Here is a 23,277-nt window from a genome sequence, read left to right on the forward strand (position 1 = left end):
AAAGATTTTGAAAAAAGAGAAAATATTGATCCAATAATGATTAGATAGGTAGTGAGTTTGTAGTAGAAAATTTTAGTAGTAAGAATATCCCTCCTCTCTTTTTATTAGTGTAAGAAAGATAACTTATCTTCTTTAACATAAAAAAATATTTTCTTTATGATAAATTCGAATTTTGAATTTTTTATGTAAGTACTGAAGACATTTTTAAGGAATAAAAAATGAGAAAAATGTTTCTGCAGTTACTGCAGATAAGTTATTTGCATTTATTTCCAAATATTCCCAAACCGACATCGTTTTGGTATTGAAATCTTAAAAAATTATAAACATAAAGACTATTATAACCCTGAAATAAATTAAAATTACAAAAATACTATAATTTTCGTCCCAAAACAACGTCGTATTGGGCTTACTGCAGAAAAAGCGAAAACATAAAAAATATGATAGATATTGAGTGATTTGTTTTTATTTAATATGCTGGATATCAATATAATTATATATTATATAAAGAATCAATTCAACACAAATATTACATTTTAACACACCCCATCATAAGAGAGCACATTCGGTTTAAAAGGTGAATGATGCATCAAGCCTAGTCTATCTGTATTAAGAAATTTCACAAAAAAAAAGAGGGACGACAAGGATCAAACTTGGGACACGAGACTTTGATATCATATGAAAAATAATTCAACCCAAAAATTTAAGTTGTTGGGTGAGAACTTTTTTAATGGTTTATATTATACTCTAACATATATATATATATATATATATATATATATATATATATATATATATAGAGAGAGGTAGATCCTTTGACACCAGTATCAAATTTGAAATTTGACATCTCATCTGAGAGCCGTTAGATCAAAAAAGATCAATGGTATCACATGCTTACGAATCAGAGTCGTTGATATTTTTTGATCTAATAACTTTCAGATGAGGTGTGTCAAATGATTCTACCTACTTATATATATATATATATATAGGGACAGGATATTTTTACACCAGTGTAAGAGTTAGAAGTCTTACACTTAATCTTGACCATTGATTCACTTGTATCCAATAGCTCACATTACTAAAAAATTTGAACATTTAGATATAAGTGGGATTAATAGACAAGATTAACCATATGTATATATATATATGGGACAGGATATTCTTACACCAGTGTAAGAGTTAGAAGTCTTACACTCAATCTTGACCATTGATCTACTTGTATCCAATGGCTCACATTACTAAAAAATTTGAGCCCTTAGATATAAGTGGGATTAACGGACAAAATTAAGAGTGTATCTTACACTAGTGTAAAATGATCCTGACCCTATATATATATATATATATATATATATATATATATATATATATATATATATATATATATGAGGTAGAATCTTTTGACACTGGTGTCAAATTTTAATTTTGACACCTCATCTGAGAGTCGTTAGATCAAAAAAGATCAACGACTCTGATTTGCAAGCATGTGACACTATTGATCTTTTTTGATCTAACGGCTCTCAGATAAGGTGTCAAAATTAAAATTTAACACCGGTGTCAAAGGATCCTATATATATATATATATATATATATATATATATATATATATATATGGTCATAATCATTGTACACCAATGTACGTTACACTTTTAATCTTGACCGTTGATCCCGCCTATATCTAAGAACTCTAATTTTTTAGTAATGCGAGCCATTAAATACAAATAGATCAATGATCAATATTGAGTGTAAGACTTATAACTCTTACACCGATGTAAAAATATCCTACCCCATATATATATATAGGAAAATGATCCGTTTACAAATTATACTTAGTGTAATTTGTAAACAAAAAATTTATAAACTAATCATTTCTCGTATATATATATATATATATATATATATATATATATATATATATATATATATATATATATGGGTGAAGATCATTTTACACCAGTGTAAGTTACACTCTCAATCTTGTCCATTGATCTCATTTATATCTTAGGGCTCTAATTTTTTTTAGTAATGTGAGCCATTAGATACAAGTGGATCAATGGTCAAGATTGAGTGTGAGACTTCTAACTCTTACACCGGTGTAAGAATATTCTGCCCCTATATATATATATATATATATATATATATATATATATATAGTGATGATGCTACGGTAATATATACAACCTTCGGAGGCGAAGAGCACCCGGGGAGAAAGAAAAAAAGAGAAACTAAAACTATGTACTTTCATATCATGGGAGTGAGGCTGCTTTATCTTTTGACAAACAATCATTTCATTCTACAATCCTAAAATTGCTAGTCCTTATAAATGAAAAAAAAAAAACCTAAAATGGACTGGGCACACTCTTGAGCTTAGAAGCAACTTAGTACCTGTAATTCCAATTCCGATGTCTTAATCTTTTTCATATTCAATGCGCATTTCATATTGATATTAGGGATATTTAAGTATAACAGGCCTTTTCTACATATGAAAATGCCAAATTGTGGTTTAAACTCCGTGCTTTCTCATCATGATGAATTCAACCTTTTCAAAAAGATATGGATTTAGTTTGCAAGTCTATTTCTCCAACCAATTATGGTTGAAACTCAAACCCTTCTAAATCAAATTATAAGCCAGAGCTCAAGGTGTCAAAAGAATTTTCTTCTCACATGATAACACGCTCTCTTATGTTTTGAACCGTAAAATATGAATATATAATAAAAAGATATAAAATATGAATATATATTTAAAAAAATATAAAAAGATTTCATTCGGATTAAAAAATTATTAATAACCCCATGGATATATCCAAATATATTTAAACCCATATCTAAATATTCTAGAAAGAGATATCTGATGCACGTGACTCTGACCGTGTTTCTATTTAACACCAAACCCTAACACTAAGATATTCAGTTCTCTGTTTTCCCCAAATTAGGATTTAGGTCGCACCCACACCGACACCGCTGCACCACCGTGTGCACACCATCGCCGCCGCGACGGAGTATCGTGTCTCGTTGTGGTTGCCTCTTCAATTTCTAAGGAATTGTTGACATTATCGTCATTCACTGAGTTGAAGACTGCAATATTATACATACAGGAAATTCTTTAGCAGATCCCGAACCGCAACAACACAAAAAACATAGCTCCTTTTTCCATCTTCTCTCTCATCCGTCCCCGGCTTTTCTTTCTCTCTCCTCATCGATCCCAAAAATACTAGGGTTAGGGTTCCATTACCTTGTCATCGCCTATATTACCTGATTGCTGCTACTAAAGATTAATCGTTCGAGTGCAACCATGTCTTCGTCGAAAGAGGCGGACCCGAGCCTGGGTTACCTGACTCGGAAGGACACGGAAGTTAAGCTTCCGCGTCCAACTAGAGTGAAAAATAAAACTCCTGCACCGGTACAAATCACAGCGGAGCAGATTCTTCGGGAGGCTCGGGAGCGTCAAGAGGCGGAGATCCGTCCACCGAAGCAGAAGATAACCGATGTGACGGAGCTTGGTGAGTACCGCTTGCGGAAGCGCAAAGAGTTTGAGGACTTGATTAGGCGAGTTCGATGGAACATTGGCGTGTGGATCAAGTACGCCCAGTGGGAAGAGTCACAGAAAGACTTCAAACGCGCTCGCTCCGTTTGGGAAAGAGCATTGGAAGTTGATTACAAGAATCACACCCTGTGGCTCAAGTATGCTGAGGTGGAGATGAAGAACAAATTTATAAACCATGCTCGGAATGTTTGGGATCGCGCGGTGACTCTTTTGCCGAGGGTTGATCAGTTATGGTATAAGTATATTCACATGGAGGAGATGCTTGGCAATGTCGCCGGAGCGAGGCAGGTGTTTGAGCGGTGGATGAAATGGATGCCTGACCAGCAGGGATGGCTATCTTTCATCAAGTTCGAGATAAGGTACAATGAAATTGAGCGAGCTCGAGGGATATTCGAGCGTTTTGTTCAGTGTCACCCGAGGGTTGGGGCATGGATTCGCTATGCGAAGTTTGAGATGAAGAATGGGGAGGTTGCGAAGGCAAGAAATGTTTACGAGAGAGCTGTGGAGAAGCTCGCGGATGATGAGGAAGCAGAGCAACTGTTTGTTGCGTTTGCTGAGTTTGAGGAAAGATGTAAGGAGACAGTTCGTGCAAGATTTATATATAAATTTGCACTTGATCATATTCCCAAGGGAAGGGCAGAAGATTTGTATCGCAAGTTTGTAGCCTTTGAAAAGCAGTATGGGGACAGGGAAGGGATCGAGGATGCTATTGTTGGGAAGAGAAGGTTTCAGTATGAGGATGAAGTGAGAAAAAATCCGTTAAATTATGATTCTTGGTTTGACTATATTAGATTGGAAGAAAGTGTGGGGAGCAAAGAAAGAATCAGGGAGATTTATGAGAGAGCTATAGCCAATGTTCCTCCAGCTGAGGAGAAACGCTACTGGCAGCGCTATATCTATTTGTGGTATGTCTGATTTGAATCCCGTTTTGTTGTTTATTCACTGTTTTTACGTTTTCTCCTAATATATATAATTCCTTTATTTGTAACTTAGGATTAATTACGCACTCTACGAAGAGCTTGATGCTGGAGATATGGGGCGGACAAGAGATGTATACAGGTATGCGGCCTTCTGTTAACTTGAAGTTTGGATAATCATATTGGACTTGCCCTAAACGTCACTATCATGTTTATCAATATTGGGCGCGGAGCTTGATAGTGACTTTATGGATGGGGAGCTTGGTAAATAAAATTTTACGGACTTAGTGTTCTGACATCTAAGTGTAACAATTAGAATTTCTCCTTGCAATTATTTCTTAATTGTATCTAATGGTCCAATGTGGTGCAGCTGCTGAGTATTGATTTGAAAAATCTTATTAGCCGTATAGGCCCAAAAGTATCTAATCTGATTTTTTATTTTATTTTATTTGTGGGTTTTCTAATTTTGATTCTGTATTAAAACTTTACTATGGGAACTTATTCCATCAATTCTTTTCTCCCTTCAAGTTAAAGTTATTAACTATAGGTTTTGAAGTTTTAGACTTACTTTGTTATGTACATCTGCATAATGTGCACACTTTTAGAATATCTTATATGCTTCCAAATTCCAGAAAGTTGGATAGATGAATGCAGGGGGCCATAACGGATTGATTAATTGGTGTCACCATGTCTGTATTTATGTCTAGTATATGGTGTGACCTAATTTGAACAACTTGTTTAAATGTGAATGCTAAAAAAAATGAATGAATTTCATACCCCACCCCCCCTCTCCTGTTTTTCACCACCAAAAAAACTAGAACAGAAGCCCTTACTAACTGCTGAAGCCAAAAGGAACAAGAAATATGTTTTGAATTTGTTTCCTTTGTGTGGACACGCACCCACTGCACACAATTTAGTTTTCTATGGAATTTCTCTTTTAAAGAAACTATCCTTACTGAATCACCCCAAAAACATTTTTTATTCAAATTTTCATTCCAGTATTAGCGTAAGTAGATTTATCCTATCAAGTATTGACACTGCTGCTGTTCTCTGTGATTTCAATATCTGCAGGGAGTGTCTCAACCTGATACCTCACCATAAGTTCTCTTTTGCGAAGATATGGCTTCTGGCGGCCCAGTTTGAAATACGTCAGCTGAATCTTAAGGGTGCTCGTCAAATATTAGGAAATGCCATTGGAAAGGCTCCTAAAGATAAGGTAATATTTATGCAGATGCAAGCTTAATAACTTATTTTCTTTGCAGCATGGGTAACTAACTTCTCACACTGATTTACTCTTTGGACAACAGATTTTTAAGAAGTATATAGAGATAGAATTGCAGCTTGGAAATATAGATCGATGTAGAAAACTGTATGAAAAGTATCTGGAGTGGTCGCCTGAAAATTGCTATGCTTGGAGCAAGTATGCAGAATTGGAGAGATCTTTATCTGAGACTGATCGAGCTCGAGCAATTTTTGAGCTTGCAATCGCCCAACCAGCATTGGACATGCCTGAGCTGCTGTGGAAGGTACACATAAAATTTATTTTTTGTGAGTCAATGCCTGGCATACTCGCTTTTAACTGTGTGATTCATTCTTGATGAAGCTTAGGAATTTACTTGAATTTTGGGGTTGGAGATGGATAGGGAAATTATGGAAATAGGTTTGGCAGCTTTTTACTTCTATATCAGAGCACAATTTAAGTTAGCAAACTGTAGCATCATGCTGTAACCTTAGTATATTAATTCTAAATAATTTTTAATCCTAAAAATAGTGAATGGGACAGGCTGTTTCATCATTGACATGTCACTAAATACTGTGCTTCTGAGATGGTTACTGTGGATCAAGTGATATGCTAGGAAATTAAGAATATAATTTTTAGTATAACAATAATGAGGAGTTGTATATTATATATAATAATTGTTCCTTCTACTTTGTTTATTGGTATTTCAATGCTATTGAAATCATGGGATAAAGAAAAGATTGTCAAACAAAGTCTTTTAATCATGGAAGAAGCTCTTACGAAGTGAGCAATGGTGTATCCACCTTAATATTTTAATGGGTTAAGATCACAATGCACTTTAAATTAATTCAATTGTGAATACTTCTTTGCTTGCTCACTTTAGAGACAGGAGGGTTACTTTAGGGGAGTCTTATCCTGTAACTATAGAATAAATGTATGAGTTGGTGATAAGAAAAAAGATATAAGCTTTGACTTTACAAATGATTATAGCATTCAATCTCATATTGTATTTTAACATTAACATTCTCATGTATTTCAGGTTCAGTTAGAATTTGAGCTCAAAACACAATGAACATCATCTTTCACTATGCATATGCACGTTATTTTTATTTTTTATGTCTTATATTTGTATGATGCATTAACATGGGAAAAAGTTGAGCAAAATATTACTGTCAAATAAAGTATTGTAAGTAGATATTTTAGGTGATAAGGGGGGAAGGGATATTTTTTATATTGTATATTTTGGAACTATATATATAGTTAGCAACTAGAACTTTAGATATATTATTATTAATCAACCTTTCAAAAAAGCATATGAATTATTGACGATGTAGAACACTACACATGAGCTCTAAAGAGTGCTCTATTTTGTTGATCTGCACATTTCAAACTTTTGTTATAAAAAGGTGTCACAAATTTCAAGGACTGGGCCATATGTTTGCTTTTCTGTATTGTTCAAGGAATAATGATCACTCTGTAGTATGCTTATAGCATTGTTTAATGAAAGAAAATTATTATTTTTTGTCGTTTCTTGTTTGAAAGCAGCCAATTGCCCCCACGAAAACGTCCAATATAGTTCTCCAACATCTATTTTAGTTCTTCCCTGGTGTGACACGGCCTGTCTTTCATGACTCTGTTTTCTTTTATCATTCCTTCTCTTCCTTGTTAGAGTAATACTCAGCTCAGCTTAGCAGTGTAGTAGTATTTGTAATGAACTATTATATAGTTATGATCAGCCGTCAGCCTTGCTTGCAAGGAGTTAGAAGAATGGTTAGGATTCAGTTAGGAATCTGAGTGAGATTTCTAGTTGTAAACCTAGCCTGAACTTCTTAGGTTCATTCAGTTTTCAGTTGCAATTACAGAATAGAAAACACTCTGTTTCTCTCTCTTAGCTTCTCTTTCACTTTCTCTCAGTTTGCGGTGGTTCTTGATTTCTATCACTGCATATGATTGTCCAGGATAACTATATATTGGTCATAACCTAACTGTAAATTTTTGAATACAAAACAGGCATACATCGACTTTGAGACTGCTGAGGGTGAATTTGACAGAGCAAGAGCACTTTATGAAAGGCTTCTTGATCGAACAAAGCACTTGAAGGTGTGGCTAAGCTATGCGGAATTTGAGGCAACAGCTGTGGATGAGGAAGGTTTAGGCTTAACAGAAAATGAGCAAAAGAAGCAATGCATTCAGCGTGCTAGAAGTATGTGATCTTATGTTCATATGTTGTTATTTTGTGATTGTCTGTCATCAATGTTTTCAGTTTGAGTTGAAGTGGAATAATTTTTTGATTCACTTAATATTTATTTCATTTTGTACCTGCACCAGGGGTGTATGAGGAAGCTCTTAACTACTTCAGATCATCAGCTCCAGATTTGAAAGAGGAAAGGGCAATGCTATTGGAGAAATGGCTCAACCTGGAGGCTTCTTCTGGGGAGCTGGGTGATGTTAGCTTAGTCCAGTCTAAGCTGCCCAAGAAGCTCAAGAAGAGAAGGCACGTTAGCACTGAAGATGGTTCTACTAGGTATGTAGCTAACTCATTGTTTATCTTTTGAGTAGTTCGCAAGGGCTAGTTGATATGGTTATGTATGCAACATGTTCACAGCGATTCTGTGGATTTATTTCCCTCGTGTCTACATTTTATAAGGCCCACTTGAGCTTTTGCATTGTGCATGTTGACAAGGCCGTTAGTTGAAATTATCGACTATTTTTTCCCCATTCTATTTTTGCAAGCTGTTGTTTTTCCTACTTTATTCATATGAATTTCATTTGGCAGAATTGAAGAGTTTGTCGACTTTTTATTCCCCGAGGAAACTCAGACAACCAATCTCAAGATCTTGGAAGCTGCTTACAAGTGGAAGAAGCAAAAAACATCTTCAGGTGATGATTGACAGATTATTGTTTGACTGGTAAAAACAGTAGCTTCAGCAGCTAAGTCGATTTTGGCCTTTTAAAAATTGCAATAGAGAACTACATTTGAGGAACATCTGCTTTTCTAACATTGTTGTAACCTTGTAAATGGCGACATTCTTTCACGAGTTATTAAGGCTATGTTCCGTTTGATTAGCTTAAAATGAACGCACAACCAAAAAAAAAAGTGCGTGCATAGATTTGTAAAAGGATTGAGGAACTAGATAAAAAACATGATGAGGGACAGCACAAAATCTCCAAGAAATCTAGGATATGTATGATTTTTTTTTTTATATTACATTTTATCAAATTGGATATTTTATGAAATAATACACAATGTCTATTCAGTACAACATTAAAGGTATTGAAGCGCCTTACCAAAAATAGAAAAGGTATTGAAGCGAATTTTGTATTGTTCTGTTTGGTGCATATGCATATATTAAACAACGGACTACCAAACAACAGAAAGAACAAAAAATTAGTCACCTCGTGAAATTATTCAACTGAATCTAATGCGGCCTATATATGATTTTTATTTAACATTGCATTTTATCAAATTGAATGCTTTGTGAAATAGTACATAATGTCCACTCTCATATCACACTGATATTATGTTCAGTACTTATTAAGTATTCATACATATGGACATCAGAGACCATTAGTCACGATAAATTGGGTCAAGAATGGAGATAGCACACTGAGTTAGATGGCTACACTTGATAAGGTTTTATGTATTTGAGAGTATTATACTTCAGTTAATAAAACAAGTTGGGTATAACTCATATACATTGTTAGATTAAATTTAAAATATTATTTAATAAATTTTACATTAAATCCTTGCCATTTAGAATATTATACTCCGAGTATTTTAGAATTTCAATACACTTAATTTTAGGATTTTTATATTTTGTTATATTGAAGATCCAAACATCCAGGTAGAAGGGGAGAAACGGTAATCAACAATAAAAAAAGTTGTTATAATATTATTAATACTCAATAATTTGCAATAATACGAATAAAACATAGAACCTCTGCATACTTCGGCTATTATCAGTTGAATTATAGCGAAAACATTTGAATTCATAATTTTTAGACGCCGTCGTTTACAATTTGTTATTTTTTTTATTTTATTTTTTTGGTCGCGTTGATAACGGATTATATGATTTATGAGGGATTGCTGCCAAACTAATTTCGATCTATTTTGGAGTATTATATTTAATAAGTCAGTGAAATTTAAGCTTATAAATTTTTTATTTAATTAGGTAAATTGATACCTTGATTTTTTAAAAATATTTATTTAACCTATTATGTTTGTTTATTTATTTATATTTAAATATATAATTAAGAATTTATAATACTTAAATATTTCATTAATTATATATTAATATAATATATTCAGTCTATATAAAATACAATTTTGTTAAAGTTACATAACATAATAAACTTTATAAATTTTTAAAATCTTACGTATAACATAAATTTTAATAAACTCTTAAGTTAAGACTTTTATGCTTCTACAAAAAATAAACAAGACTAAGTCTAATTTTTTTTTAAAAAAATAAATAATAAATCACGCTCAAGCACACAAATTTCCAAAATATATGTTTCGGTAATTTTAGATGATATTTTCACTCAACTACTTTATCTTTGGAGTATGATTTTAGAATTAGCTGATCATTTGAATATGGTGTATTAAATTGGAGGTAAAATGAGATTGATTTATTACTGAAACGTAGAGGATAATTTTTTTTGCCTCTAGTTCTAAAGAATTTTTTTAAAAATCGAATTAAGATTCAATCCTTGAAGCACCCTCCAAGTGTGCCAATTCTTGATATTGATTTTACCAAATATATTTAACCATGCATGTTGGTAAAATTTATCTTGAACACAATTTATTTCTACCTGAAGTGATTGTATTTTTCAGCTATCGATTATAATATTTTTTATATAACATTAATTATAATTTTAACACTACAAGGTCACTCTTACAAGAAGAAATGCCAAAATAATAATTGTAATAGTCCTCACCAAAAAATAAAAAAAAATAAATAAATTATAGTAATAGTGTTTTGAATCTATCTCACGGGCTCCACAGTTTCTAAAAGGTAACCAAATAAAGTGATCTTAATTCAAATATTAAGCGATATCATCTATTATATTATCTGACTTTCATTTAAACTCTCACGTACGTTTTCAGATAATCATTTTTATAAATAAAATGTTAAGCTTCTTAAGTTCACATGTTCTAATCCATATTTTCTTAACGATCATCCCTTTTAGAATGTACAATAATCTATCACTTTTTGTGACTTCTTTTTCATAGATTTCGAGCATACAAATCCTATATTAATCATGATCCTTTCAGATCAAACAAATAATAATAATAATTATTATATTATTATTATTATTATTATTTATTTTTGGATATTTTTTATTTTATCCCAAAATTACTGATTTTCTTTGTTTCATAATTCTCTATTTGGCCTTCTATTTTTTTCCCATTTTCTATTCAATGTTTCTTAATCCAGGTTGGTGGAAATCAATTTTCATTCCCAGGTACTGTAACTGCTTTCGTTTTGTATGTTTATCAGGCAAAAAAATATATAAATAAATGACTTTATATGATTTGCTTCATTTACATTCGCTGAAGAAAATATATCTTCTCATTTCCTGCGCATATTTTTTTCTCAGAAGATGAAACTGTTTGTAATTAGAATCCGGAATAGTCAATGTAACAAAAGTCTGAGGGAACATAAGATGCTGAACAGAGATCCTAATGCAGAATGTATAGGATTATAAAAATTAACGAATGTATGAAATAATTGAATTTTTATTATGATTTCGTTTTCTTACCATGGTCCCAGGATTGTGCCTGTATCATAAATAGAATCATAAACTTGGGTCCCTGGATTGTCCTTTTTGGTACATTGGGATTTAATTTGTGCAACCAGGGTGAAATTTTAGGTTTTAGGGGTTCTGTTTGTGTTATTTGTCTCCATGTTCATAGAATCTGTGCCCGTATCTTCTAGATTCGATTGTGATGTTCTGTCGATGTTCTTGCTTCATCCCCCCCTCTCTCTCTCTCTGGGTAAGATTTTGTTTTTCTCTGGTCTTGATTTGGATGTTGAATATATCATACCCCTTATCAAGTTCGTTAAGCCTTTACCATGCTTTCTCAATTTATCTAATATTTCCGTTGTAAATCCAGAAATTCAGCCTTGAAAGTGAATTGAATCTCATTCAAGTCAGCTGAGATTTTCAAAATTTTAGAGATGATTTATTCCATATTAAAACAAATGATTTATTTTATAATTTTTTAGGTATAAACTAAAAGAAATACTACTCTTAATTTACATGAGTAAAAACATTATTCTCATTTTACATAATGATAGTTCTCTTGTGCAGAAGTCAAGTATGCTTTACCATTAAGGAAAAAAAGAAAAGGGAATAAAATTTTCGAAATAAAGAAACATAATATAATTATTTTATGTAAGATGAAAGTAGTATTTCTCATAAACTAAACATACTTTTCAGCTCACAACATAGTTTTTTTGTTTTAAAAGGCAACTAAATAAAAATGTGTGAAAAATAGTAACTACAGAAATTGCAAAAAATAAATAAAGAAAATTTTTTGTAAAGCAAATCTATATTAAAATTGATCACGAAAGCTAAGCTCTTAGCTGTTTCGGCGGCAGGAAAACCTCGTTTCTTTTGCTCATAGATTTTAATCTTTTTCTCATACATAATTAGTATATTATAACTGATTGTTATGAACTGTGCTGTACAGTTTGGTGCTCTTTTATATTAATACAATATGAGATAAGTTATTCTACTTATTTTATTTTTTTTAGTAATTCGACTCATTCATATCCAGATCATGAATGTTCGGAATCCATATTATGCAAGGAGACATTGCTTTTGCTAATTCGAATTGAAGGGTGAGATAAAATCGGATCCTCCAACACCGTTAGATTAGAATCTTAACTAACATTTATTTTTTCCTATCTTCTTGAGATTCTGATCTAACGGTGTTGAAGGATGTTAGGCAGATGTAGGCAAAAAAAAAATAGTAAGTAGAATAACCTATCACATACAATATAATGATAAATATCTACATATTGAAGGAAATGTAAGGCTCTTTCTCAGTTTGAATGCTGATTGTTAATGTTTGTTGAGTAAAACAGGAAAACATAAGATAAGAAGCTATTTGAATTCGGTTGTGGAAGGTAGAAACAGGAAGTGCTTTTTTGCGATTGCTATTGCAAGTGGGAAGTTGGCATGCCTAAATCTAAACCTTAACCGCATCTCTCCCCTGAATTCGTCTGGTTTGAATTTCCGATGGACCAGGTCACCATAGTAATGTTTGTTACCATCCTAATATTAGATAATTGAGTTTGGAATTTAAGTAACTTTGAGTACTCATTTAGTTTTAGGTACTATGTTCATTATTAATTAATTTCTTATATTGTAATATAATGATTAATAGGTTTAACCCTGGAGCACTTTTATTTTTTATTTAACATATTATAATTACAATCAGAATACACTAAAATACTTATTGGTTGTTAATATAATTAAAATTCAAATAACATGATTAATTTAGAAAATTTGTTGTCTTGGTATGAGTTTACATACTCATCCTCCTTAGAACATCTTATGAAGAACCAGAGCCAATTGGGATACCAGAATTTTGCTATTATTTTTTATATAACCCTAATCAAGCCATTAAGTGCAATTAAAAAAATTAAATGTATAGAACTATGAAGTTATACGTAAATTTATTGACAACGACATGAATAAATAAATTTAAAAATAAAAAAGTAAATCATTATTTATTTGGGCAAAACTTTAGTAGTATAAGAAGAAATATTATAATTTGATTTGTAAAAGTCATAAAAGTTGGTAAAACCAAGGTTTTTGTTGTCTTTTTTCCTATGTTTAGAGTAATATTTCTGAACTCTTAATGCCTGTTTGATAGAGACAAAGATATATCTGTCAAAGGCTGAAGTATGTTAATTTGTGGATATTTTTAGTAGCAATGGCAGGTACGAAGACTCAATATGAGTTTTTCATATACTAGCAGATATATTGCAATGGAGGTGTGTGTAAATGGCTGATGTGGTTCCATATTTTGGGAGAGTAACAACTCAAGAAGATAAATAAAAGAGAGGATACCACTTCAATGGGAGAAGAAAAGGTCCCTCTCAAGCGTGGGAGAGAGAATCATAAAAGTCGTACCACCCAGTTAAGCCTAGTTTCTAAGATAAGCCATGTGCCATCAACTATCAATATAACAATGGAGGGATAAGGAAATCCCGATAATCAGCCTCTTATGATGGGGTGCTTCCTAAAAAGTTTCAACTGTGTGTTATTAATATTGGATCCAATTTGCTGGGACTATAAAATGGGCCAGCCGGAACATTTTTCATTTTACTCTTACCCGCAAAATTCTGAACAAATCTTTGATATTATTGATGCACCAAGATTTAGTGTATCTCATTAATGGGACCATTGCACATCATAGGAGAAAAAAAAAATATTTCTATTAATGGAATGTATTGAATCTTTGGTGCAACAGTAACACCAAATATTTATTTCAAAATTCCAAAGGCTCTGCGTTGCGGTATTGTTATTTGTACATCAAAATTCGTTACTTCTCTTTTCTTTGGTCAGTGATACCATCTACTATCTAGTGATTGAGATATTGTTTTTAATTGTTAAAAAAAAGGTTTTTTTCCTCCTTATTTTTTATAAGCATTTTGACAAACAATCATGAACTAGTGATTACAGTAAATGTGTCTGATATTATGTCTCAATTCAAAATCTTAATGTATTGAGTTCATGGATCCTCACACTTATATAAACTTCACTTTAACTCATTACCAACTAATGTGAGACTCATCACATTTGAATATCCTAATATATTAATTGTTGTTGCTCATTATTAGGTTGTCAACATGATAAATTAAAAACAATAAGATAAGATTATGATAGACTATTTTATCCTATGCTCGCCCTTAAATTCCTTTTATTTATTTAATTTTATTTTTTTTGGGTGGGGGTGTACTAAATTTCCCCTTTAATGATTGCAATCATTGATTGCTGTTGCTAATTTTCCGTTGACCGTGATCTATTTCCTACTAATGAATAGCTAGTTAGCTACTATATATGTTCTTGTTTTCAAACCCATACCTCTGTTTTTAAATTACTAAAACTTATTATCAGGTGATACAACTGTTATCGTGTTATTACATTTATTTGCATTGAGTCTGTGGATTAAGTGCATGTGAGACTGGATGATACCGCATTCTAATCAATTTGTACCAGTGCATTTACAATGCCATAGGCATACATCAATATTTCAAAAGCGCCTTTTAATTTGTCTTGTCTGTCTTCACTTCTCAATTTCAGGATTCCTATTCATTCGCGAAGATTCAATCTTTGCGAATGCCCCAGAGTAAGAGGATGATCAAGCACCGCTTAGGGGGATTATCCAAGTCCTATGGGAATCGAATTGATCCTGAAAAATCTGAAGAACTCAAAAGAACCAAATCAGGTGCAGGTTCTCTCTAGTGCACATTCATAATTGTTAATTTTACACACGAATCTTCGAATAAGTGGAAGAAGAGACCCATTTATTATTGAAGAATAATTGTTGTAAATAATATTGATTTAGTTATTATTTAGTTTTTATTTAGTCATTTATTGTTGTATTGGACCAAGCCCTTTGTTGTATTGGGCCAAAGCCCATTAGGTTAAAAGTAGGTCAAATATTCTCTATAAATAGAGAACCCTTTGTACAGATTATTTACAATTCAATAATATGTTAGAATACCCTTTTTCAAGTTGGTATCAGAGCTCTCGATCTGAGGGCTTTGCTTCCGCACATATTATCTTCTTTTTTAACAAAACCCTAATTTCTTTGCCTCTTGCCGCCATTAGCCGCCACAGGAAAATTTTTCCGGGGACTTTTTGGACCAAGGGGACCATTGTTGACCTTATTTTTCCTCCGATCTATCATTCTACGCAGTGTTCCTCCGCCACAAACGACCGAAACACCTCCGATCGCCTCCAATCAGATCTGTCTTCACCGTTTTGACCACTTTCCGGCGACTTTTCAACCGCGACCACCCACAGACAGGTGTGCGCTCACCGGACGACCACACCATAAAAATCTCAGCCGGCGAAGCCCATCCACGCGCTCTCACGCGCCGCCCCTTTCCCGGCGAGTGAATCCCACGCGCAGCTCCTTTCTCCGGCGCGTGGAGGCGCGTGCGGCCGTGTTTTTGGACCGGACCACCACCATTCTTCTCGTCTTCTTGTCTTCTGTCTGGATCTATAATTATTTTTCTGATCAGAGGTCATTTGATATTCTGTTTGGTTGATTTTATCGCTGGTTGTTAACTTTTTTTGTTAAAGAATGGCTGAGCATGATAGTTCTTCGATCTTATCTGGTAAGAGCACACGTTCTATATCTCTTCTTGCTTCTTGCACTGATTTTAAAACCTCATGGATTTTGGATTCTGGTGCAACTGATCATATGGCTTGTCGTACTGAGTTATTTTGTTCTTATCATCCTACTGTTGGTAGTCATACTATATCCGTAGCTGATGGATCCCATAAATCAGTTATTGGTTCTGGTAACATTCAAATTCAACCTTCCTTGTTTCTTAAAAATGTTCTTTATGTTCCTCAGCTTTCTACTAATCTTATCTCCACTCAAAAACTTACAACTGATTTGAATTGTTCTATCACATTTTTCCCTTCTCATTGTCTTATTCAGGATCTTACCACGAAGAAGACAATTGGAGTTGCTAATGAACAGGATGGGTTGTATCATCTCCTTCCAGACCATGCTAGCAAAAATCAGTTATTAATGACACGTCATCCTTCTACTGCAGAGTCTATGATTTGGCTCCATCACAAGCGTCTCGGGCATCCACCATTTAGTCTTTTGAAGTCTATGTTCCCCTCTCTGTTTCTCAATAAGTCGGTTGAGACCTTTCATTGTGATGTTTGTGAATTTGCAAAACACCATCGAGTGTCATTTCCTTCTAGCACTATTAAAAGCAGAGAACCTTTTTCTCTTATCCATTCTGATGTTTGGGGCCCTTCTAAAGTGCACAGTGTTTCAGGTGCTAGGTGGTTTGTTTATTTTATTGACGATTGTACTCGGATAACATGGATATACTTGATGAAAGACAAGTCTGAAGTACCAGAGATATTTATTCGGTTTCATCACATGGTTGAGACTCAGTTTGGTAAGGGTATTAAAAGACTCAGATCTGATAATGGTACTGAGTACGTCAATCAACGCCTGTCACAATTCATTTCAGACAGAGGTATGATTCATGATCTCACATGTGTTGATACCCCTCAACAAAACGGGGTTGCTGAAAGGAAAAATCGTCACCTTCTTGAAGTTGCTAGAGCACTACTTTTTCAGACATCTGTTCCTAGTTCTTATTGGGGAGAAGCAGTATTAGCTGCAACTTTTTTGATCAACCGTTTACCTTCACGGGTCCTTAACAATATCAGTCCTATTCATTCCATGACTTCCTTCTTTCCTTCTGTTCCCATATTGCAGAACCTTCCACCAAGAGTGTTTGGATGTGTTGCCTTTGTCCATGTTCATAAACAACATCGGAGTAAGTTGGATCCTAGGGCTCTTAAGTGTGTCTTCCTTGGTTATAACCCTTATAAAAAAGGGTACAAGTGTTATCATCCACCAAGTCGGAAATTTTTTGTTTCTATGGATGTCACCTTTCAAGAATCTGAATCTTATTTCCTGGGTCCTCATCGTCAGGGGGAGAATAGTTCTTCAGAAGACTCGTCCCCTTCCTTCTTTGAGTCTGGATCAATCTTCTCTCTTCCTAGTGTGTCTGCTCCTGGTGTGTCAGAACCTTCAAATACACCTGAGATACAACCCATACTGTCTCACCAGCAACCTCAATCGTCTGAACCACTGGTAAGTCCTGAATCTCCTATTTCTTCTGAATCCCCTGTTTCTGATTCAAATATTATTTCCTCTCATGATTTGTCTATTTCTTCTGATATCTCTAATGACTTACCCATTGCTTCTACTTCTGATGACTTACCTATTGCTCTTAGAAAAGGAAAAAGATCTTGTCACAAGAAAACTTGTTCCTCCTGTCCCTCTTGTACTCAATACCCTATCTCCCACTTTGTTTCCTCTGCTAATCTTTCTGTGCAGCACAAAAGCTTTGTTTCAGCACTAGATTCTATTGCAATCCCAAAATCAGTACATGAAGCCTTGAAAGATAGGAATTGGGCTCAAGCCATGCAAGAGGAGATGAATGCTTTGGAGAAAAATAAAACATAGGAGGTTATTGATAGACCCAACGGAAAGAAAGCAGTAGGGTGCAGATGGGTTTATACCCTGAAATATAATTCTGATGGCACTCTTGAGAGATATAAGGCTCGATTAGTGGCCAAAGGTTACACTCAAACCTATGGCATTGATTATGAAGAAACCTTTGCTCCAGTTGCAAAGATGAATACAGTGAGAATCTTGTTATCCCTTGCTGCCCATTACAATTGGGATATAAATCAATTTGATGTGAAAAATGCTTTCCTCAATGGTGAGTTAGAAGAAGAAGTCTACATGGAAATCCCGCCTGGTTTTGATTCTGTGAAGGGGGAAAATAAAGTTTGTAGATTAAAAAAGGCCTTGTATGGATTGAAGCAGTCACCTCGTGCTTGGTTTGGAAGATTTACTAAGGTTATGATGACCTTAGGATACAGACAGAGCCAAGGAGATCACACTCTTTTCTTTAAGCACTCCCAAAATGGGAAGCTTACTGTGCTCCTTGTATATGTTGATGATATTATTATCACAGGTGATGATTTTGTGGAGAGACAGATTCTGCAAACACGGCTTGCCTCTGAGTTTGAAATCAAAGACCTTGGGAAACTGAGATATTTCTTAGGGATAGAAGTAGCTCATTCAAGCAAAGGAATTTTTATCAGCCAGAGGAAATATGTTCTTGATCTTCTCAAAGAAGCAGGAAAGCTCGGGTGTAAACCCTCTAATACTCCTATTGAGCAGAATCACAAGATGGGCTATGAAGAAGAGAGTCCTCCAGTTGATAAAGGACAATATCAACGGCTAGTTGGGAAATTGATATATCTGGCCCATACTAGACCAGACCTAGCTTATGCTGTTAGTGTTGTCAGTCAGTTTATGCACGATCCAAAAGAAAAACACATGCAGGCAGTAGAGAGAATTCTTCAGTATCTTAAAGGTACTCCTGGTAAAGGATTGTTATTCCGACGTGATGGCAATCTATCTTTAGAAGTCTACACAGATGCTGATTATGCTGGATCCGTGACTGACCGTCGTTCTACCACTGGTTATTGCATGTTTCTTTGCGGTAACTTGGTGACATGGAGAAGTAAGAAACAAGATGTGGTTGCCAGATCAAGTGCAGAAGCTGAATTTCGAGCTATGGCTCAAGGCATTTGTGAGTTACTGTGGCTGAAAATTGTTCTTGATGATCTCAAAATAAAATGTGAGGGACCTATGAAGCTGTTATGTGATAATAAGTCCGCTATTTGTATAGCTCATAATCCAGTTCAACATGATCGGACTAAACATATTGAGGTTGACCGCCATTTCATCAAAGAGAAACTTGATAGCGGGTTGATTACCACTCCATACATTCCCACTGGGCGTCAATTGACTGATCTATTAACAAAGGGGCTTCCTTCAGACAGATTTCAAGAACTTACTAGCAAGCTGGGAATGATAAATATTTATTCCTCAGCTTGAGGGGGAGTGTTGTAAATAATATTGATTTAGTTATTATTTAGTTTTTATTTAGTCATTTATTGTTGTATTGGGCCAAGCCCTTTGTTGTATTGGGCCAAAGCCCATTAGGTTAAAAGTAGGTCAAATATTCTCTATAAATAGAGAACCCTTTGTACAGATTATTTACAATTCAATAATATATTAGAATACCCTTTTTCAAGTATAATTTTATAATGCTGCTACAAAAAAATCTTCTCCTATCACCCATTATAACTATATATTTTGTAGAGTACATAATTATAAAATTAAAATTATTTTTTTCCTCTCTTTACACCACAGCACAATTTTTTAAGAGAAAAAAAAATTAATATTATAATTAAGTATTTCTCTTATAAGGTAACATGAGAATATTGTTTTTACATCAAACATGAGAAGTAGATTAGCCTTCAAGGACTAATTGCTTAAAAACTTGGTTCCATCCCCGGTTAAGCAAAGAGACATTTTGCTAACATCAAGTTTAATAATAGCAATAAAAAATAGGAAAACATCTGTTTATAAAAAAAATTTTAAGAATTTTTGCAAAATAGATAGTGTAATCTAGTATACTTCGGAGATTATATAACGTAGTTTGCAAGAGTTACTAAACAAAACGTTTAACCCTCCGTAGTGTTTGCCTACTCTTTGCACTTTGCAATGTCATCTTCTAACTTATCTTTTGAATATATCACGATTTCTCATTCTTCACAGACATTGACAACAACCTCACAAGAATCCTGAAGCTTATTAAGAACGAAGACCAAAGCAAAAAAGACGGGAACTTCAGGAAAGATATAGAACTTGTGGGACTAATTGAGGACTTCTACAATCAGTACCAGTCACTGTATGCACTGCATGGTCGTCTCACCGGAGAGTATGTGAAAGTAGTTCCACGCAGAGCAGACAGTGTGCCTTCAGTGTCTTCCTCCAGCTCAGAATCGGAGTACTTTTCCTCAGAGGAAGTAGATGCTAACACGGAGGTTAATGCCAATACACATCATGTTCTCAAGACTTTTGCACCAACCGAGGCAAAGGAGTTTGAGGAGCAATTAAACACTCAAACGAAAAAACTTAAGAGCTTGAACCAGCAGAAGAGGAATCTTGAACTTCAAGTTGAAAGCCAAGCACATCAAGTTAAAAGCCAAGCACATCAAGTTAAACAGTTAAGTGCAAATAATACTGAGCTGCAAGCCCGAGTCTTGGAGCTTGAACTGTTGTTGAAAGAGAGCAAAGGAGCAGTGTCTATCTTACATGCAAAACTCAAAAACAACGAGTATCAGGCAACTTCCAAAATTGCAGAATTGATGGCACGAATAAACAGGCTCGAACAGGAGGCCAAATCTTTGCGGACCCAAAAAGGAAAAATGGAAGAAAAGATAAGACGCAATAGAAATGAAGCATTAAGCCAAAAGAATGACTTCACAGACCAGCTTAATGTCATGCAACAAGACTTAGATTCCGTGTGCAACAAGAACAAAGAATTAGAAGCTCTGTTGAGAAGCGAAAGGGAAAAGGTTCGGATAGAAAACTTGCAGGAGAGTTTAGCTGAAACGAGTTCAGTTGAACAGAATCTGCTAAAAGAGAGAGAGTGTTTTCTTTCGAGTTTAAAGGACCTGGAACTGGAAGTGGAATCTCGATGCAGCAAACAAAACGATTTGGAAGAGCAGTTAAGAGATACAAGTTCTGAGTTTAATCGATTAGCAGATGAAGGAAAGGCCCTGCAGGATAGAAATCATGAACTAGAAAGAGCAATGACAGAGAGAGAGGAAGAGCTTTGTGCTCTTTTGAGGGAACACGAGAAGTGTAAAAATGAAGCTTCTGAACATGCTATGACTTTAACAGCTGAAGTTGAACATCTGAGAAAGGAGTTAGACACTTTGAAGGAACAGAAAAGCAAGTTGGAGTTACTCAATGAACGAAGGCATAAGGAAAATTCAGAAAGCCTAGCCAAGATGGAAAATTATAAGGTCAAGTTAGAAACCCAGGTTGCGGATCAGGAGAAAACGATAAAGAAGCTATCAGAAACCATTGATCAAACACGTGAAGAGAATAAACAAGCCAAAGTTTGGTCAAAGAAGTTCAAGTTGAATCAACAATCAGCGGAAAAGAAAATGGAAGAATTGGCAGGAATGTTCCGGAAGGAAATGGAAGACAATATCCGCATGTTGCACCAGAGGATCCATGTAGCAGAACAGCTGGACAATGAAAACAAAGTTAGTTACAAAATGGCAAAGCAAAGGTACGAACAAGAAAACAAAATGCTTGGAGAGAAAATTGCTAGTTATGAAGATCAAGTAAGGACACTTGAACAACTGAAAGGGACACCCTTGCAAATAGAGGTTTATTTAAATGAGTTAGATTTGGTTGCTGAGAAGAAGGTTGAGGAACATAGAGAGTATGTCATAGGCCTTGTCTCTAAAATGTTGGGTGAGGTTCAGTTTGCGAAGGATTGGGTAAAGAAAAGAAATGGAGAGATGAAAGAACTGAAAGACAAGGTGGATAGCCTTACAGCATTAGTGGGTGAGAAAGAAGAGCAAGAATTGTTGTTGAGAGAGAAGGTGTGGAAAATAGAAGCCATTTTGAGCAAGGAAGGAGGGGAGAAACTGAACCTAATAAAAGAAGTGAGCAAGCTTGAAAGGAAAGTGAGGAAATTGGAAAAGAATCTCAAGGAGAAGGATGAGGAATTGGTTGGCCTTGCGGAAAAGAAGAGGGAAGCAATAAGACAGCTTTGTTTTCTGATTGAGTTTCATCGTGGTCGTTGTATCTATCTAGAGGGTTTCATCTCTAAGACCAGGCTCAGTAACACGAAATGAGTCTGCCAATCTGTTCTGCTACGAATTTTTTTATTAAAATAGAGAAGAAAAATACTTTTCTTTTTCCCTTGGGTATAAACTCTCACTGTATTTTCACGCCAAAGAGATAAGAGAGATTTCGTTAAAAATTTGTGTTTTTCTTTGTGCAAACATCAATAATGCTAGAAGGTGAAAAAACAAAATTTCATAGAAAAAATGGAGTGTGAAAAATTAGTTATCTACTCTTGGTAGAAGATGAAGTAAAAATATGGTTGGAAATTTTTTTTTTCTCGTCGTTTGTTTTTTCTATATAAAATAGTTGAGAAAGATTATTATTGAAGGGATAAAATTATTTTTTTTCCTTGTGGTGAAAAAATTAACACACAAATTAATCCAATATTCTGAGTAAAAAAATTTTGACTGTCAAACACCTTTTAGTAACATACTCAGAAAAAAAAATTCCATATATTCTCAAAAATTATTTTTTCTTAATAAAAAAAAAATTATCTACCAAATGTACTCTTAATTACAAGGTACGTCGTCATCAGACAGTGACCATACTATACCTACAGCGAACAAGGATGTACACAAACAAGTACCTTTTACGGTAACGAAGAGTTGTCATTCTTCTCGGCACTTCTGGCATTCTAGTTCTATTATGCAGTTTTCTTTTTTGCTAAATTGAGAGTGGGAGCTTAAAATTTTATGAGGTGATGATATTAAAATTTTGTGTAGCACAATTCAAATTTTAGTTTAATTTCATGATGTTTAAACCATTGATTTAAATCCAATTTATTGGTTCAGAAAATGTAATAAGGGAAATTTTTCTTAAGACCATTAACCTATCCAAACCGATTCAAACCACAGTGACTGAATTGAAAAATTGATAATCGAAAATTGAAAAATTTAAAACTAAAAAAAAAAACTTGCATATTTTAATGGAAATTACTTTTCTTATGTTACATAAAAAAATTATTATTTCCTACACTCACATTTTTCAAATGGATTTCACAAGATTTTTTTTCTCTCACCTTCAACTTTTTTCTCTCTCCTAACTATTGTTTGAGCATGAG

General features: G+C 34.1%; 2 protein-coding genes across 3 annotated transcripts; both read left to right on the forward strand.

Annotated features, from left to right (window-relative positions):
* The first annotated feature begins 2,923 nt into the window (after positions 1-2,923).
* LOC133316399 (uncharacterized) lies at positions 2,924-8,934 on the forward strand. Of its 2 annotated transcripts, XM_061518142.1 has the most exons (8): positions 2,924-3,577; positions 3,677-4,443; positions 4,532-4,597; positions 5,527-5,671; positions 5,763-5,981; positions 7,706-7,898; positions 8,024-8,219; positions 8,472-8,934. In XM_061518142.1, the coding sequence occupies exons 1-8, from the start codon at positions 3,287-3,289 to the stop codon at positions 8,584-8,586; spliced, it is 1,992 nt and encodes a 663-aa protein (XP_061374126.1). In that variant the 5' UTR covers positions 2,924-3,286; the 3' UTR covers positions 8,587-8,934. The 2 variants fall into 2 exon arrangements, with proteins under 2 accessions (XP_061374126.1, XP_061374125.1); XM_061518141.1 differs by having other exon boundaries at positions 2,924-4,443; positions 8,472-8,933.
* A 6,118-nt stretch (positions 8,935-15,052) lies between these two features.
* Positions 15,053-22,225, forward strand: LOC133316396 (COP1-interactive protein 1-like). Its single transcript, XM_061518137.1, has 2 exons — positions 15,053-15,167; positions 20,124-22,225. The coding sequence occupies exons 1-2, from the start codon at positions 15,053-15,055 to the stop codon at positions 22,223-22,225; spliced, it is 2,217 nt and encodes a 738-aa protein (XP_061374121.1).
* The last annotated feature ends 1,052 nt before the right edge of the window (positions 22,226-23,277 follow it).

This window comes from Gastrolobium bilobum, unplaced genomic scaffold (genome assembly GCF_033153095.1).
Source record: "Gastrolobium bilobum isolate Gb01-03AN ecotype WA unplaced genomic scaffold, APGP_CSIRO_Gbil_v1 utg19495, whole genome shotgun sequence".
In the NCBI taxonomy this organism is placed as follows: domain Eukaryota; kingdom Viridiplantae; phylum Streptophyta; class Magnoliopsida; order Fabales; family Fabaceae; genus Gastrolobium; species Gastrolobium bilobum.